At 35.4% G+C, this 17,987-nt stretch overlaps 1 protein-coding gene across 1 annotated transcript in view; it reads left to right on the forward strand.

Moving 5' to 3' along the window:
• UNC13C (unc-13 homolog C) overlaps positions 1 to 17,987 on the forward strand; it is a gene marked incomplete at its 3' end in the record, with an annotated part of 599,652 nt that overhangs the window by 154,144 nt on the left and 427,521 nt on the right. The window contains exons 4-5 of the mRNA XM_081228462.1: positions 3,620 to 3,642; positions 4,224 to 4,288. Coding sequence (XP_081084588.1) covers positions 3,620 to 3,642; positions 4,224 to 4,288 — 88 coding nt within the window. The remainder of the gene's footprint in view (positions 1 to 3,619; positions 3,643 to 4,223; positions 4,289 to 17,987) is intronic.

Consider the following 17,987-nt stretch of genomic DNA (forward strand, 5'->3'; position numbering starts at 1 on the left):
TGTGGAATTCCTGTGATCAGAACCCCAATGACCTTCAAAGCCAGATGCTCTGGGGACTCCTCCTGATGCAAGACTCTCATGATGGGGTGCCTGATGTGGGGATCAGAACTTTCACTCCTCTGGGATAACTTCTGTCATATAATTGTTTTCCAGTTTGTGGGTCACCCACCTGGCAGGTATGTGATTTGATTTTATCATGATTGTGCTTCTTCTAGTGTCTCATTTGGCTTCTTCTTTGTCTTTGGATGTAGGATATCTTTATTGTTAGTTTCCAGTTTTTTTTTTTGTCAATGGTTGTTCAGCAGTCAGTTGTGATTTTGGTGTTTTGGTGAGAGGGAGTGAGCTCAAGTCATTCTACTCTGCCATCTTGTCTCTGCCCCCAGAAGCATCATTTATTAACTAATGTTTCTCATTTTCTTTGATAATAGTATGTCCTTATTCACTAAGTTCTTAAGTATAAGGTTATATTACTTCAGTATATTTTATGTTTCACTGATCTTCTATTACTTTGCCACAACCATAATATTTTAGCTATTATAGACTTTTAATATTTGTGTGATCTGTCCTCATTAATCTCCTTTAAAACAATCTTATGTGTTTTTACTTGTTTGTTGACCTAGTTATACTTAAAATTAGAATAATTTCAAGTTACAACAACTTGCTATTAGGATTTTAACTGTTAGATCTATAAATCTGTTAGAAAGTAATTCATCCTCCCTATACAGAAAGATGAAATAATGGTTTTCTTTATATGGATTTTTAAATACTTCAGTAAAGTCGTATAGCTTATGTAAGGTTGTACATTCACTGCTTAGCAAACATTTATTAGTCATCTCCTGGTGTTTCAGGAATATAATGGAAGTTGACAAAAAGGTTAAATAAAGTATCATTGAGGCACTTTTTTAGAAGGATTTCAGATAAGGAAATTGGAAAATTTTGAGGGTTAGCCAAGAGGAATACACAGTGTGCAGCACTCATGTATAAAGACCATGAATCCCTGAAAAGTAGCAAGACTCCAGGAAAGGGGGTTATGCTTCAACTGAGTTTTGGAGGCTGACAGGCAGTTAGCTGGATGAAGAAAGCGATAACTTGTTTTAGAGGGAGGAAACTGAAAATGCAAAGGCACACATTTAAAACACATGCATGGAAACTAAATGGTAAGAATTTAATTGTGGCCAAAGTGTAGGATGTGAATGAGGACTGGTGAGCCATGAATTTCTAGTATATATAGATCTAATTTCTCAAATGGGCATTGGGTGACATTGGTAGGTTTTAAAAAGGGAAGTGACATCATATTTGTATTTCAGAAAGGTTTCAAATGGGGACAAGAAAGGAGTCAAAGTGAACAACAAAGGTTCATTGATAATTAATAAAATAGGTATTCAGTGAAAGAATGAATGAACATTGAGTGAATCAATGAATGAAAAGTTAATGTATTACCACATTTAGCAGCTGAAAAATAACAGCTTTGGTAAGATTACCTTTATATAGTCAAGTGGTTGTTATAGAAGACAGTTAGAATGGAAGACTGTGTCATAGTGCTGGATATTTGAAATGAGATCTAATGTCATTGTATTCCAAACTAGTTATTGCTAGTTAGTAGGAAATAACTTAATGTTGTTACTTGATGTGTTGGTTATATATTCACTTTGCCACCTATTTTATTATCCTAATAGTTTTCCAGATGGTTTGGTTTGGCTTGTTTTCAGGGTATAATACTGTAATTCCTGAAAAATAATAACTCTGTATTTTACCTTTCAACATTTGAGTTGTTTATTTCTGTTATAATATATTGGTCAGAATTTCTGGAATTAAGTTAAAATATGGTAGTGAACATTTTTGTTTTTCTTTTAATAATAGGGATGCCCTAATATTTTACACTTAAGTTGATTCTGAAAGATGTTTTTAGCATATTAAACTTAAGACTCATTCCAATCCTATTTTAAATAGGTTAAAAATTATTTGGAAGATTTTGAAATTTTTTCTAATAACTTGTGTGTTCCTGTTGAAATGTAGATATGTATTTTATGACCAGTTAATATGTCATGTTAAATTCGTCAGTGATTTTTAAATCATGCTTATGAAAAAATCTTCATGGCTCTGATATATTATTCTTCTGATACTGTGCTGAATTTTATTTTCTGTATTTTGTGAAGTATTTAAAAATACTTATGGCCATAAATAAGATTTGCTTTATTACTCTATATTGTGCCTTACCCTGTTTTATATCCAAAGATAGAACCCAGGGATATTGTAAAATCTTAAGTATTGCACAAAAATATTTAGTTATGTTAACTGGTTCATACTTAATGAGTCAAGAAAACAAATATATTTCAGATTTTTATCAATAAAGGTCATCATTGAGTTACATGACCTCAGGGAAATCTTTCTGTCTCTGGGGCTCATCTATAAAAATAAGGAGATTGCACTACATGAACTGTAAGGTCTTGCCAGCTCTAGCTTTCTGTGAACTTGTATTGATAGAGAAATCCCTCCAGCTTTATGCTAAAAAGCAATAACTCTATATATGGTAGAAATGGACCATGCTATGATGACCCTTACAGATTTAGACTTGAGTTTCAAAAAGAAAAAAAAAAAAAGCAGTAGTCCATTGTTCATCTACTTGGGCCCATGAGCAGCTGAAAGTGATAAATGTTGACATTGTGATTTATCTTAAGCTGCAATGGAGAACTGTGGATCACCACCCCTCACTGTTTTGTTCAATTCACCTGAAACATTGGATCTAAAGGGCAGCAGGTGGGGGATCAGAAGACTTGGATTTGTGTCCCACTCTGTCATTTATTAGTTTTGGGATCCTAAGTCATTTAATCCCTTCAGGCAAGTTTTCTTATTTGCAAGATGAAATATACTTAATTAATCTTTTAGTTCTGAAGTTCTATGAGAAGCCATAAACAATCCCTCAATGAAACATCTTTTTTTTTTTTTTTTTTTTTTTGTGGTACGTGGGCCTCTCACTGTTGTGGCCTCTCCCGTTGTGAAACACAGGCTCTGGACACACAGGCTCAGTGGCCATGGCTCACGGGCCCAGCCGCTCCACGGCATGTGGGATCTTCCCGGACCGGGGCATGAACCCGTGTCCCCTGCATCGGCAGGCGGACTCTCAACCACTGCGCCACCAGGGAAGCCCTCAATGAAACATCTTTAGTTTATATAGTCACCTGGGGTTTACTTTCATATATATTGGTCTTAACTGATCCTCTCCACAACGTTTGGAGGCAAAAAGCAAAGTATTAGTGACTTTATTTCAGAGTTAGGTCTAGACTCCAGACTCCAGAGAATTTGGTAGTTTGCCCCGTGTGCTTAGTAAGTGACAGAGCCCCAGCTGGAGCCTAGGCATTCTGATACTTAAACTGTTCTTTTCTTTTTATGGCACATTGTCTTTTGTTAAGTCCTGTAATCACCCTTTTATACTTTTCAAGCATTCTGGCACATTTTCCGGCTCTTTAAATTGTAAGGACCAACTATTCTTCTTTCCTTGGGGTTCATTTATGATTTTAAACTATATAACACTAACACTTTGTTCATGTATATGTTTAAATGATTTCTTGAAAAGTACTCCATCTAACATTTATTCCTTCTTTTCCTGATTCTCTTTCAGATAGCAGTTCTATGGATGAAAAGGTTTTAAATCATACTTTTTCTTCCCTCCTGAGGGATCTTGTCTTTTGTACATGTTTGTTTGTGACATATTAGACCTGTTTTGGTTCTTCTGTTTCAGTTGTGAACTGTGCATGTTATCCCAGCTTTCCATTCTTTGGTTGTCATTTAAGTGTGCCCCAATCTGTTGCATTTATGAAGAGGTTACACCTTGCCAGCTTCGCTTACTTTAGCTTACACTTGCCAACCTAGGGGTCTGCTACGGTCAAACTCAGCATCTGTTTTTAAGTCTGGCGAATCATGATCTCACTGACTGATTCATCATCTTCACTGCACATACCGAGTTTTAAGGGCAAATAGTATTTGGAATATGATATTTTCCTCGACTCTGCCAGTGCTTTTGTCTGAATGCTGACAGCTAATTTCAAAACCTCCACTCACAAAAACACAGTAGCTTTGACTTGAAGCTGACCCTGCTTAGCATCTGTCATACTAGGTGTTACATGTCTAGTGCAGTTGACGCGTGTTCCAAATTCATGTATACACAGCTATAGGATACTAAAAGCTTCTTTCTTTTGTTTTGTTTTTCTCCATTTTCGTTTAAGGCTCGAATAGTAAGTGGCAATGATTTGGATGCTTCCAGATTCTCTGCACTACAGGCGTTTGGTGGGTAAGTACATTCATAACCTTTCTAATTCATTCCATTCATCAATGGTTCTCAGTGGTGGTCTCAACATATGTATTTTGAGTGCAGAATGTTGCATGATGGTATAATTAGCTTGCCTTGCTGTTGCTTTCTTTTCACAGTAAAATAGCTTTTATAGTGTTTTTAAAAAGGTAATATATAGATTTGTGTATATTTATGTTTAATTATATATACATGTATCTATATATAAAGAACAAAGTTGAAATCACCAGCCAGAATAAACATTAACATGATCATTCCATACACAAAACATAACCATATAATTTTACATTATTGAGTTCATGTTAATAAAATTAATAATGTTTTGATCTGCTTGCTTGTACTTTATGATATGTGCATGAACATATTTTATGTCAATAAGTGAATGAATGTAATCTTCACCATTATTTTTTATAGTTCCATTTAATGAGTGTATAAAGTATTTAAAATGTAATCACAAAATAATGTATTAATTATATTTTCTATGTAAGATACTCAAACAGCAAAGGATTTCCTTTAATGCCCCTAATGATACATCGGTATCAGTTTGGCATGTGTGTTGTTAGGCCTTTTTCTGTGTGCTTGCAAACATATATGTTCTATAAGTTCATATAGAATAATAGTTTTGTTTGTCTCTGTGCGTTGAACATAAATTAGGCCATTCTATATGTAAATAAAGAAGCACTAATTTAGTGCTGACATAATGGCAGATATTATTACAATTGTTTCATATATAATGACTCATTTGTTCCTTACAATAGCCCTGTGAGGTAAGTACTATTTTGACCTCCATTTTACACATGAGGAAACTGATGTATAATGTAGTTAAAAAGAAAGAAAGAAAGAAAAGCAACCAAAACCAAACCTTTCTCTTCATACAGCTAGTAAGTAGCAAAGTCAGTATTCAAGTTAGTCTAGTTCCAGAGTCTGTGATTTTAATTACTATGCTATATTTCACTTGCAACTTGTGGGTTTCTTTTTCCTTACCTTTTCTTTTTTACTATTTGACAACATACCTTGGAAAACTTTGCACTTCATTATTCATAAGTGATGTAAATATTTCAAAACATTTATGTAATGTTTGTTCATTCTTCTATTAATGAATTTTCCAGAATATTTCTGTGTCATTATTGTAAATGATACTAGAACAAACATTTAATCAATTTTCGAAGTGTAATGTTTGGACCAAAGCTTATGCACAGGATAGATAGTTAAATTGTTTTATAAGTGTTGAAATTTGAACACATTTGTGTACAATAGAAATAGAAGCAAAATTTAGATATATGGTTTAGGATTTTTTGGAGGGGCAAAGAAATAGTCTCATGGTTATGTTTTATAATATTCTCATCCTCTTCAAATGAATTTTGTTAAATAACATCCACATGCTATTTTCTTTAAATTAAACATATGAAAAATTTTAAGTTTCAATTTTAAAGCTCCTGGATAATAACATTTTTACTGAGATTTTTCAAATAAGTAACTAAGATATTATTTACGTGTACAAACATTTCAATGTCCTTTAAATATGTGAAGAATTATATTCACATTTGTAATGTCACAATAATTTAAATATGTTATAAAAATGAACTGTGGCAAAAGTTCACTATGGATTATTTATAGAAAATTCAGGTAATAAATGGATTACTCTCTCCCCACTACCCCACATATACTATCTTTAAGTTTACAAAAAAATGATACTGTGACAAAACTAATAAAATGTTTATTTTAGAAAATAAGTTGAATTACAATTACAATTTAAAAAAAATTTGTATGTCATAGTCTTAGAGGCTTATCTGAGTTTATGAGCTTACAGTTCTTTGAATTCCTACCTTCCTGTGGCATCCATCACTTGAAAACAACTTGCTTTCTTAACTCATATCTGAATATGGACTTTTATCATTGTCAGAGCAACAGAGTTAATCTACATCCATGTTTTTGTTAAGTGTATGCTGTGTAAATGTCTAGCTACAATAGGTCATCTTTTCATTTCAATTCTTTAGATCATTTCCACATTTTTTTCCCAGAAATTTCCTATTTCAAGGACTTAGCAAGGGATTTTGGAATTATGATGGTATGGGAAAGAGGTGATAATTTTTAGTCTTCAAGAGGATTTGCTGTTATCTGAAGTCAAGTTCCTCTTGAAGAACCTGAAGAGTACATTTAAATGCAAGCTCTCAGTCACAACCTATTCCAGAAACATTTGTTTATTTTACTTTCCCTATCAATATTTAAATATATATATTTTAGTAGAGTAAAATATTGCTGTAATCCTCAATATTAAAATTTCTGTTGTCCTGGGAAACTGACACTGGAACAGACTTTGAAAATAGGGAGTCATTGCTGCTTCAGGGCAAGGCTACTATATCCTTCACCTCTCTGCCTTCAGCATCCCTAATGAGTTCAGAGCCAAACCACATCCATCCTTCCCTCTCACTTCTCAAGTGTCAATAAAAGCACAATCTATACACACTGAAACCAGATAATGGAATTAACATGGCTGCTGATTTCTGCTCATTCTCTGTACATCTCCTGTAAGTGTTGCTGGAAAATACATGCCAAACTTTATTTTTCCTATCTGTTACAATAAAAATTCAGACAGGTTCTTGGAAAAGAACTGAGAGGAAGAGAGAAAAGATACACAGAAAAAGAGAAGGCTGGAAAGATGCTTGTTTCAGTGAAATCATTACATTTAACATCTTAGTGCTTTTATAAGAGTTTGGTAACTTTCGTCATATACGTAAGCTAAGAGTCATACCAAGATGACAGACGTACAAGAGCCTTTGGGGGAGAAACATCTCAGATAAAGTGGAGAGACAGACAACAGGAGTAGGCAAGAAATGCCTTGGACCATGATATAGGTCTGATACCTGGAAAAGGGGGAGGAGAAAGGAGGAGGACTAGGTATGAAAAGCCTTAAACTGACTGCAGTGAAACTGCCATGAGACTGCAATAAAGTGTCAGACCAATGGGGAGTGCTAGAGATGAGGCTGTCTGTTAGAGGAGTCCCACCTTGAGCATACAGGGGCAGCTCATTACCCTCACCAAGTTCACTCACTGAACACTGGCAGCAGCTTGGGAAGAGTTTGGCCTCAAGTGAATGCTGCAGTTGATTCTGGAGGTGTGGTTACAGAAGGCTGTCATCCAACTTTTCCTAGATTTTCTCTGAGGAATATCTGAGTGATACATGCCCATGGCTACCCAGCATCAGACATTTTGATGTCTTTAAATGTCAGTTTGATGACACAGAGACTGACAAATAGAAAAAGAAAAGGTTCTGTTTTGACCTCCCTTTCAATAGGTAAAATAGCAAAAGAAAAAAAAAATACATGAAATAAGTCCTGAGATTTCCAAGGTCGTTCAGTTATTGCCATGAACAAATAACTTTTTGAATGTGAATAAGTCAATCATTAGCCAAAGTTCTGAACAATTCCTTTGTTTTTAAGTTTACCTTGATTAAAATCATGGTTTTTGTTGTAGTTGTTATACCTGACATGAGTTAGGTGGTACAATATATGGATATAGCAGGTTTAATATACTCTTGATATTTGTCATAGTCCTGACATTGCTTTTATAGTCTCTATAAACTTTAGGATGTCATATTCTGTCTTCACGCCACCTTCCCCGCTGCTAGTCGTGACCTCCATGTTTTGTCAGGGCATGAAATCAGTCACTTAACGTGGAAGTTAAGATTGTTCTTACTCTTAAGGGACTCTTAACCCATCTTTTCTCATAGCAGCAGTCTTTTCTCTGGTAGCTGAAAACTTTGTTTTTTCCTATCTAAGCCCATAAATTAAAATTTTCCCTGTCCCCACAGGTAATTTCCTTACTTCTAAAGGAGAGGGCCAGAAATTCTCCTAAGCCTAGATCACGGCTCTTTCCAGAGCTATAAACCTTTCCCTGGGTCAGTGGTTCATCATGCATTAAACATTCTTACATTCTCTGAACCAGGTTTGCCAAGTACCAAGAAAATGACAGCCCTGGCGTAAGTTTGCTTCACTCACAGTAGCAGGTCACTCTTTGGAGAAAAATGGAAGCCTTTTTCTTTGACTTTCTGATTAGTGTTTTCATGGAAGAACTCCTTTTCTCCCCAGGGGCTTTGGTAGAGGAGTTCACTATAGACTTAGAGAGAAGTGAGTTAGGGTTAGGACTGTTAATTGTTATAAGGGTTATCAGATGCAAACAGGATCTACTTTCACAATTCATAATTGTACAGCAATTCAATCACCATGCCTGTACTTTTTTCAACTTATTCAGATTGCCATCAGTCTAGTTTTAGTCCTCAATAGCTTTTACCTACGCAGTTGCAAGCTTATCTTCTAGCTGATCTTCCTGCATCAATTTTTTCCTCCACATTAAATCCAATCTATACACTGTTAAAGATTAATCTCCTTAAAGCACAGTCTGAAATGAGACAGAAAGCCATGCACTTGTAGAGCTCCCCTGCTTCTCAGGACTGTGTGCTCAGTTCAGGGACCAACATCTGAACAGGGTGTAGACAAAAGAGAAGGCTTGCAGATCAAACAAACAGGTTGAAAAGGAGTCTCAAATCATACCATAGGGAAAATCCACCAATGAGCCAGGGACACTGAATCTGGAAAAGAGAAAGTTGTGGTGAGAATGTGCTCAAGGTCTTCAGATATTTAAAGGATTAGGTGTGGAAAAAGGGATTAAATTGTCCTGAGATTCACAGAGGGAAAACCATGGCTTACTGGTGAAATTATAAGTAGGCAGATTTCTCAATATGAGAAGAAATTTCCAACAGTAAGAGATTTTGTAAAAACTAAATTCTCCATTTCCAGAGAGATTTAAATAGTTTGGCTGATCACTTGTTAGAAATGCTGCAAAGGAAATTTAAATATCAGATGTTTGATTCTTTAAAGCCTCTTCTAACCTTAAGATTCTATTATATCCTATCCCAATATAATCACTTTATCAGACAGATGTTGCTGTGTAGTAAACCACCCTAAAATTCAGTAGCTTAAAACAATGAATCTACTAGTCTTGTCTGCATTCACTTAGGCATGTATGGTCCGCTGGACAGGGGCTGGTTCTCACATGTCTGTGCGTATATGGCTATTATCTGGGCAACAGAGGAGAGTTGGCTATATGTCACTCATTGTCCAGCCAGCCAGATCAAGCTTATTCATATGGCAGTGACGGGATTCTAAGAAAACTAGTGGAAGCAACAAGGCTACTTTAAGCCAAGGCTGGAACTGACAACCAGCACTTTTGCTACATTCTGTTGTCCAAAAAAAGTAATAAATTCAGCTCAGATTCAAGGAACATGGAAACAGACCCTGACTCTTTATGGGAGAAATGAACTGAGGCCAATTTTTTTAATGATCTACCATAATTATGTATACCTATAATTAAATATTATTCAAAAATAACATATTTCTCATAATTTGAAGAAAATAGAATGTTATTCCATGTATTTACCTTTATTTACAATATGATAGTCTCTGTACTTGGAATAATAAAAAAAGTAGGAATTTCTATGAAAATGCCAGAATCTCATTTTTGGTATTTAACCACTTACCTCAGCTACAATACAAGGTAAAGTGTGATTTACTTTCCAGTGGATAAAGTGCTCTGAAAATTTATAAAAGGAAGATATTTCTGATTTGGAGTTATCAGGGAAGACTTTATGGAGAAGATGGCACTGAATTGTGCTTTGAAGTTTGTGTAGGATTTTGATAATTGGATATAGAAAAGTCAGAACAGGAAGCAGTACAAAAACTTAAATAGCATCATGGGCAAGAAAATATATTGGACAATAATGTGTCAGAATGCATGCAGGAGAAAAGTGGAAGATGGGTTTGGACAGGCAAGTGGAAACTTTGAATGCCTGACTATAGATATTAAATATATTAATCTTTTGAATAATATATCTATAACTTTGAATTCCTGCATCTTGTGAAAATGACTCAGTTGTTCTAGGAACATAATCGTTGAACAATAACTACTAGATGATGATGAGAAGGAAGGAAGAAGCTATGAATTTATATTCACAAATTGTATAGTTTTCTTTAACAGAACAGACTCATCTGCCAAAAGTACAAGAGACAATTTTTAGATACACATTAGTCTTCAGAAGCAAGTGTGCTCAGGCATAGCAGACATGTCTTTTGTCCAGAGTACTTTTACATAACTCTGTCAACCGTGATAAACATCACTGCAACTCCTCATTATCTTAGTGTTTAGACTCTAAGGTCCCAGGTAGGAAAGGCCAAAGTAGAGACTGGTAGAAGCCATTGCTGCTCAGAATGATCTGAGTATAAATCTTTTCACACAGGGTGACACCATCTTCCTCATAATCTTTGCATATAAAGATTCCTTCAGGAAACAATACTTGAAATAGTTGTTCCAGGTGACAACTACAGTGACAACTACAAAATCTCAAGTTTCAGAAGAATCCCCAACTTTAATAAGATGCATTTATTTGTATCAAGTATAGGAAATAAAAAAAAATAGAGACATAACATTTCTTCTGGAAATGCAAATTAATCCAAGTATACCATGAGAGACATACAGTGTCTCTTATAAACTTCACATAGGTAAAAAGCAGAAATGTCAGAAGTGATGAAATGTGTTAGTTGGTCTATGAGTTTGTCTCACTGGAAATGTAAGTGCTTAGAAGGAGTTAAAAAAAAAAAAGTGGGCTGACAGTATTTGCTGTAGCTATCTTTTGCTGGGTTTTGGGATTTGGAATATTTTTTCTTGTTTATTTACATATTTTCTTTTCTCTATATCTTCTATATATTTTTGACTTTTTTATAATAAATGTGTATTAATGCTACATTTAAAATAAAAGTATAGGAAGTACCAAAGCTATAGCACAGGAGTGAATGAAACCACAGATTATATACAACAGAGTATCCTGTCTGGGTCAGAGTTGAGACTCAGATTTGATCAATGTGGTGAGAGCTGTGAAAGCTCTTACCAAGGTATGTATTTGCCTTCATTGATTTATACAGAGTTTGAAGAGAGTATGTGGGCAGTACTCGTAATTGGGGTTCAGACTTAGACATATTTGGTGGTAAAGCTGGCTTAGCAGTAATGAAAGTGATTTGCAGCAGAATTCAGGGAAGGACAGGGGGATTCCTGTGAAATGTCTGATCAAAAGGGAACAAAAGTAGCCTGACATGGCAATTCAGACTAAGACCTGAATAGTAGGGGGAAGGAGTTGTGTGTGTGTGTGTGTGTGTGTGTGTGTGTGTGTGTGTGTTTTAAGCTATCCTTATCCAGCCTTAAAAAGTTGTATAAGTAACTTGTAAGGAGAAAAAAGGGTATATGTGACTTTGAGCTGTTCTTTTGGGATCCGGGCAAAACTGCTGAGTCCCCCTGCCCTCCCCAACTGAGTACAAACAACTCAAAGGGTACACACTAGAGACAGAACACTAAGTAAGGGCTAATAATATTTTCAGTTCTTTCATTCAGCCAATGGGGCCTGAGGAGGGGAATATCCTGTATCATCTCTGAGCAAAAGGCACATGTGGTATATCAGTGTATATACAGGCTTTGGAATTAGAAGTCCTCTTTTTCAATCTTGACTCCACCATTTATTAGTGGAGTGAGCTTGGGCAAGTCATTTAATCTGTAAGTCATGATGCTTCATTTGAAAAATGTGGATTATAACCATAACAGTTAGCTCACAGGATCATTTAATGCATCTCAGCTTTTTCACCCAGTACATACAAATATAATAGTTTTATGATACATTACCGGAAAAGTAAAAGCTTTGCTTATGGTGGCCAGAGATAGGGTCTCCTGGGACTGAAGAATTTTGCAGGACATGGGTCTTTCAGTGCTAAACCCGGGAAAGCCCTGAGCAAACTGGGTTGAGGTGGCCATCCTCGAGGAGACGAGGGACTCTGGCTGCCCCAAATGGCCACTAAGGTGGTTTCTCTAAGATCAGCATACCTGTAAGTCATGTGTAGCTCACTAGAAACTCTTGTTAAGAGAATTAAATTAGGCAATATACTTCTTTCTATGCAACTCTACTTCTCTGGGCTTCTGCCTGAAAAAATGCATGGATTCAAGCTTGGAGAAGTAGTTTCCTACTTCAGTTTCTTGCTCGGCATATTTCATTAGACATGATTGTTTGTCCCTCAAAAATACAAGGGTCATATCTCAAAGACAAAGGAACAGGGAAGAGAGGGGCCTTAAGAGAGAGAATGGAGAGTCCATTTCTGATCTGAATTGAGAGTGAAAAGGAGAAATGGATAGAATACAAATCTGTTCTCTTGACCTTTTGAGGAAGCTACAGTAAGTAGAACTCAGCAGGGCTGCCTCTCTTTTCTAAAAATCTTTGATGTTTGACTGAAGATGTGGCAGATACTGACAAACTTCCCCCCTTTTAGTGTGTATTACAGTCTAGTTCTCTACTTTTATTCATTAGATATTAGCCTTGTCATCTCAAACGAGATAAGCTTCTTCTTTCCTGCTATTGCAAGCTGGGGCATGGGCAGGCTTTTATTTCACTATCTCTGGCAGAAAGGGTGAACCTTTTGGAGTCAGAGCTGAAAACAGATCTGACCACTGCTTAGAAACTGCATCACACCATTAAACATCTCCCTAATGGCAATGTGTCTTATTATTATACTTTAGCTGTCTCATACTCACTACTGAGCAGGCTACAATAGAACTAATAAACATTCTGATACCATAATATCCAAGTTTCTCTAGTATCCAAATTCTATTGAGACCATTGGACCAGACAGCATAAGCAGAGTAAAAATCTGATATAATATAAATATCAATGGATTGAGTAGAGAGGAAAGACTTAGAAGGAGGACTGTATAATTTTGGAGATAAGTCAATACATTTATTGAGAGTACACCAAGAGCAAAAGCGCTCTTTATTCTAAGGGTCTTTTTTGATTAGAGGGTGCAAAACATAAGGCCATCTCTCTCCTTGTGCATGTTGCATTAAGCTGAGAAGATAGTTGAGGGGATAAGACTGGCATGTGAATTTTAAGGGACCATAGGAAACAGGAAAGAAAGACCAGGTGGCCTTGTGGCCAAAATATACATGAATGATATCTTAGTATTTAAGGCCCTACTTAACAGTGGCTTGGACATGGGGATTAGTAATCTATTTTGGTAGATGAATAGGGTGTTCATGAGGGGTATTATTGGGACATAAGGATTTTGAAAATAGCCGGTACCAGATTGGGAAGGACCTTGAACATCAACTATGAAGCATGGGTTTTTTGTGTTTTCTAAACTGATTTACTGACTCCAAATACCGAAAGGATATGTTGGCTCACCAGAATCAGGGGAAGTGCCATGTGCACCTTCCTCTTCTCTTGGATGTTGTATCACCTGCATAGCCTGTCCTTGAGGAAAGCACCAGTTTTAAACAATCAGAAGCCAGGGAGGGCACTTGAACAACAATTTAAAAAAAAAATTTGTATGAAGATTGAAGTGGAAGTTGTGTATAATATGTACTAGAAACCAGATAATTGGAAGACTTGAAATATTATGGACAAAAAGCATAAGGACTACTTTATCAGAACAAATGATGACTTTAAGCATTTTCAACTGGGGGAAATATGAAGTGGATAGTCAAATATAAACGTTGGGTAGTCTTCTAGGAATGAGGGACTAGATCATGGGTGAAAGTTTGGGATTGGTGTAGAGCTTAGAGATTGAATTCTGCAGAAGTTGATAGCTAAATGGAAATGGCACAGATAGGGTTTAGAAACCTACACAGAATAACTAAGAAAGAAGAATGTTGTTAAATCTTCATGACAATATATACTACTTCTTTCTTCCTGGTATCAAGTAGCAGAATGTTACAGCATATGCTTGTGTCATAGAAACTGTGATAAGTGGTTGATCACTCCAGGATATCCTTGACTGATGTGTTCTGAGACTAACTTATGAAGATCTAGAGTCATCCATTCTCTTTTTAAATTTAGAAATGGAATTCATGAACTTTAAGTCTGGTGTAAGATTCTGATGTCTGGAATTCTAGCTAAATAGCTATTTATCAGTACACCTATGAGCAGGTTTCTTAATTTCTCTAAAATTAGTTTCTTCATCTGTATAAGTGAATAATTACAATTTCCACCTCATTTCAGTGCTATAAGTATTAAGTGAATCAGCATATGTAAATGTTTTACACAATATATAGCATATAAAAAACAAATGGTCATTACATGCTGGTTGTTAATAATTGTTCCATGATTTCAAATATGCTTCAAAATCTGTATCTCTCATAGCTTCTTGATACTTTAGATTTTAAAGATCAAATTACTTTAATGAGAACTTAAGTGCTCACATCAGTGAATACCCTTTGTAACATCACATTCATATTGAACTACTATATGTCAGTTTAAAATGTGCTAAGAAAAGCCAATGTGAGTAGCAGCACAGCCCCAAAATTGAGTGCTTTACGGGTCCACACTTGATGGGTTATTATAAATAACTCTTTGGATCTATATTTAATTTTAGGGTCATTCAGTAAATTGAATAATAAGAATAAATAAGCTGGTGAATTTGGGCACAGAGAATGAGGTCTTAGGCTAGCATTAGTCATAAAACCATGACCTGCTGCCTGGCATATGTGCCTAGTTTGACAGTCGTGTAAGACTTCCTGAAGCTAATGATTTTATCCAGGGAAACTGAAGCTGGCCTAAGTTTAAATATTTATTAAGTGTTTCAATGAAATAGGAGAATTAATAATACTGTCACAATTTCTCTTACAATGGGAATAAACATCATAATATTTTTATAGGTTGAGTAGTTTTCCTTTTTTTTTGGTATTTTTATGTTTTATTTTTTATTGGATACAGTAGGTCTTTTGTCACTTATCATTAGAAGTTTGACTGTTTTCACACACTTCCATGTCTCTGCCATAGAGGGATTTTTGGTTTTGTTGAAGCATAAATTTTATGTTGGTTATCCAAAATTCTCTGTTTTATGTTCTCTAGCTATTAGGAAATTACATATTGTAGAGTCATATTGTTGTTATTTGTAAATCTGTGTGTAAATCTGTGTGTGTGTATGACAAATTGATGTTTAAGATTTTTTCCATATACCAGATAACAATCTATAACTCAAAGGGTTAAGGTGAGGCCAGGCATGAAATTCAAATACAATTCTTGGTAATTTCATTAGAAAGGTAGAGACTTGTTCATTTTCCTGTTTGGTTCCCTCCAGGGCTCATCCCCTGTGATTGCAGAACCTAAGACCAAATTCTCTTAGCTTGTGCCTTTATGAAATCATGAATGGACAAACCAAAAGACATTCAGAGAGACTGCCTGGGCCAGTCTTTGTAATAAGAGAGAGACATTTGAACTACTGTGGCCTCATGCCAGAAGTTCTCCTGGCAAGGATATTTAGGCCAGTTCCACAACATAGACAGTTCCTGGATATTAGTGCAAAAGGTCTCCTGGGGTCTCTAGACTCAGAAATCATCTCCCACCTCCTTCCTGCGTCTAATGCAAACTAGTTACATTCTAGTTAACGTGCTTTTTAGTTTCCACTTAATTCATTAGCTCTCTAATCCCTTACAGAGCTGTGCTCTTAAACTACTCTGAATTTAAAATAGTTTCCTAAATGATCCCTTATTCAAATTCAACTAGATTAAGCATGAAGGGGATATCTAGAGAAAGCAGACGTTGAACAATTCAAGTCACTGTGTTTAATTTTAACTTTTCAACCTATGTTACCTGAACAGGTAAGAGATGAGACATCTAGATAAAGTTATGTCATATTTTGGGATTTTCTTCTCTTTCTTTCTCTCTCCCTCTCCAAGAATAATGGCCCGGCAAAAATGTATACATTCTAAACCCTGAAACCTGTGAATATATTGACTTACTTGGCAAAAGGAACTTTGTAGATGTGATTGAATTTAGGATCTTGAAATGAGGGGATTATACTGAATTATCTGGGTGGAACCAATGTAATTATAAGGGTCCTTTTAAGGGAGACAGAAGCATTAAAGTCAAAAAAGGAGATGTCATGTAAAGAAGGGAAGCAGAGGTCAGAGTGATATAAGGAAGGGGCCACAAGCTAAGGCGGCTTCAGCGTCTAGAAGCTGGAAAAGGCAAGGTAATTGATTATCCCCAAAAGCAAACAGTAGGGTCACAGCCCTGCTGATCCCTTGATTTTAGGATTTCTGACCAGAACTATAAAATAAGACATTTAAAAAATTTTTAAGCCACTAAATTTGTGGTACTTTGTTATAGCAGCATATAGGAAACTAGTACCCTCTCCCTCTATTTTTTTTTTTAATGGGTCTAAATCATTCTTAAACTTTACCACCAGAGCACTTTGAATCTTCTGGAACATCTACTGTTCTTCTTTTCAGTCTCTTGTCTTCTATCTTATACAGGTTGCTTTATTTTATAACCAGAGCCTCTTGTGCAAATTTACTACTATGGCTATTTGAGAATTGGGATTGCTTCTGTCATCAATCTAATGGAAATTATTTATCCAGTATAGGCTAGGTGCTCAGTGTTGCGCTAGATATTGTTTTAATGTATCCTTTTCTCTAACAGGTTACAATCTCTTTTGTAATCATGTGTTGAGTAATAAACTTGGAGAGTGAAGTTACTTGCAACCTGAAAAATCAATTATTATCTAGTTCATTAGCTAGCATAGAAAAAGAATTTCTTTTCCTAGCTGGAGTATTATGTTCTGCAATGTAAATTATCATACCAATTTATTTTGGAAGTTATTATTCATAAAGTTATTTGCTTCCTTAAAATGTCAGGTGGACAGTGTTAAAACTGAAAAGGAAGGAAACATGGAGCTAACATCTCCTAAATAAGAACACGTTTTAAAAGTAGAAACGGCCTTTGTTCAATTCAACAGGGTTTCCAGAACCATCACCCTCTTGAGGGGCCATTTTCACTAACGATTATGTTATGTATGTGCATTGTTGAATTTGAAGTACAGTGTTAAGTGCTCTGAGTTGTTGTACACTACTTGGATTTGATTTTTCTTAGCAACCAATTCAATTAGCACTGAAGGACTAGAAACAATGAGAACTCTATGATTTTCAAGCAGCAAAAAATTCAGGTAGTTCTAGTTTAGAATGGTTTCATCATGATATTTTATAAGTTGGTGTTTTAACCAATGAGGTACCAATTTGTTTACCTTTAGTTTTTTGTACGTCGCAGAATATTGTTAAAATAATTTATTTTAAAAATGGAAAATACAGAAAAGAATACATCAAAATTACTTTCAAGATCCTGCAATCCAGAGATAGAGTTAATATTGTGTGTGTGTGTGTATTTTTAAATAATCCATACTCATTTCAAAATTTCCATGAGCTCCAAAAGTGAAATCAATGAAAAGTCCAAATCCACATCCCTTCTTTCTCAGTATCTCCTTCCCCACTTCCCAGGATTAGCCATTGTTTACAATTTATTGTGTATTCTTCTAGAAATTCATTTTCTCCCTCTCTCCTCTCACTCTCCTCCCCTTCTATATATAAAACAAAAATGGATTGTTTTGTGTAATATTTATAAATCTAATTATGTTCACTTAAATGTGTTAGCAACAATACATAATTATATACATATATTTATAATATTTCTGGAAGGCTGTGCATAAAAAACTGTAATAAGCACTAACTATGTGCCGGGTACTGCTATTTTTAATTAAATGTCTCATTTAATTCTCGCAACTATATTAGGTAATTCCCATTATTGTCATTTTACAGATGG

The sequence above is a fragment of the Mesoplodon bidens genome (assembly GCF_964165515.1).
Source record: "Mesoplodon bidens genome assembly, chromosome: 3".
Taxonomy (NCBI): domain Eukaryota; kingdom Metazoa; phylum Chordata; class Mammalia; order Artiodactyla; family Ziphiidae; genus Mesoplodon; species Mesoplodon bidens.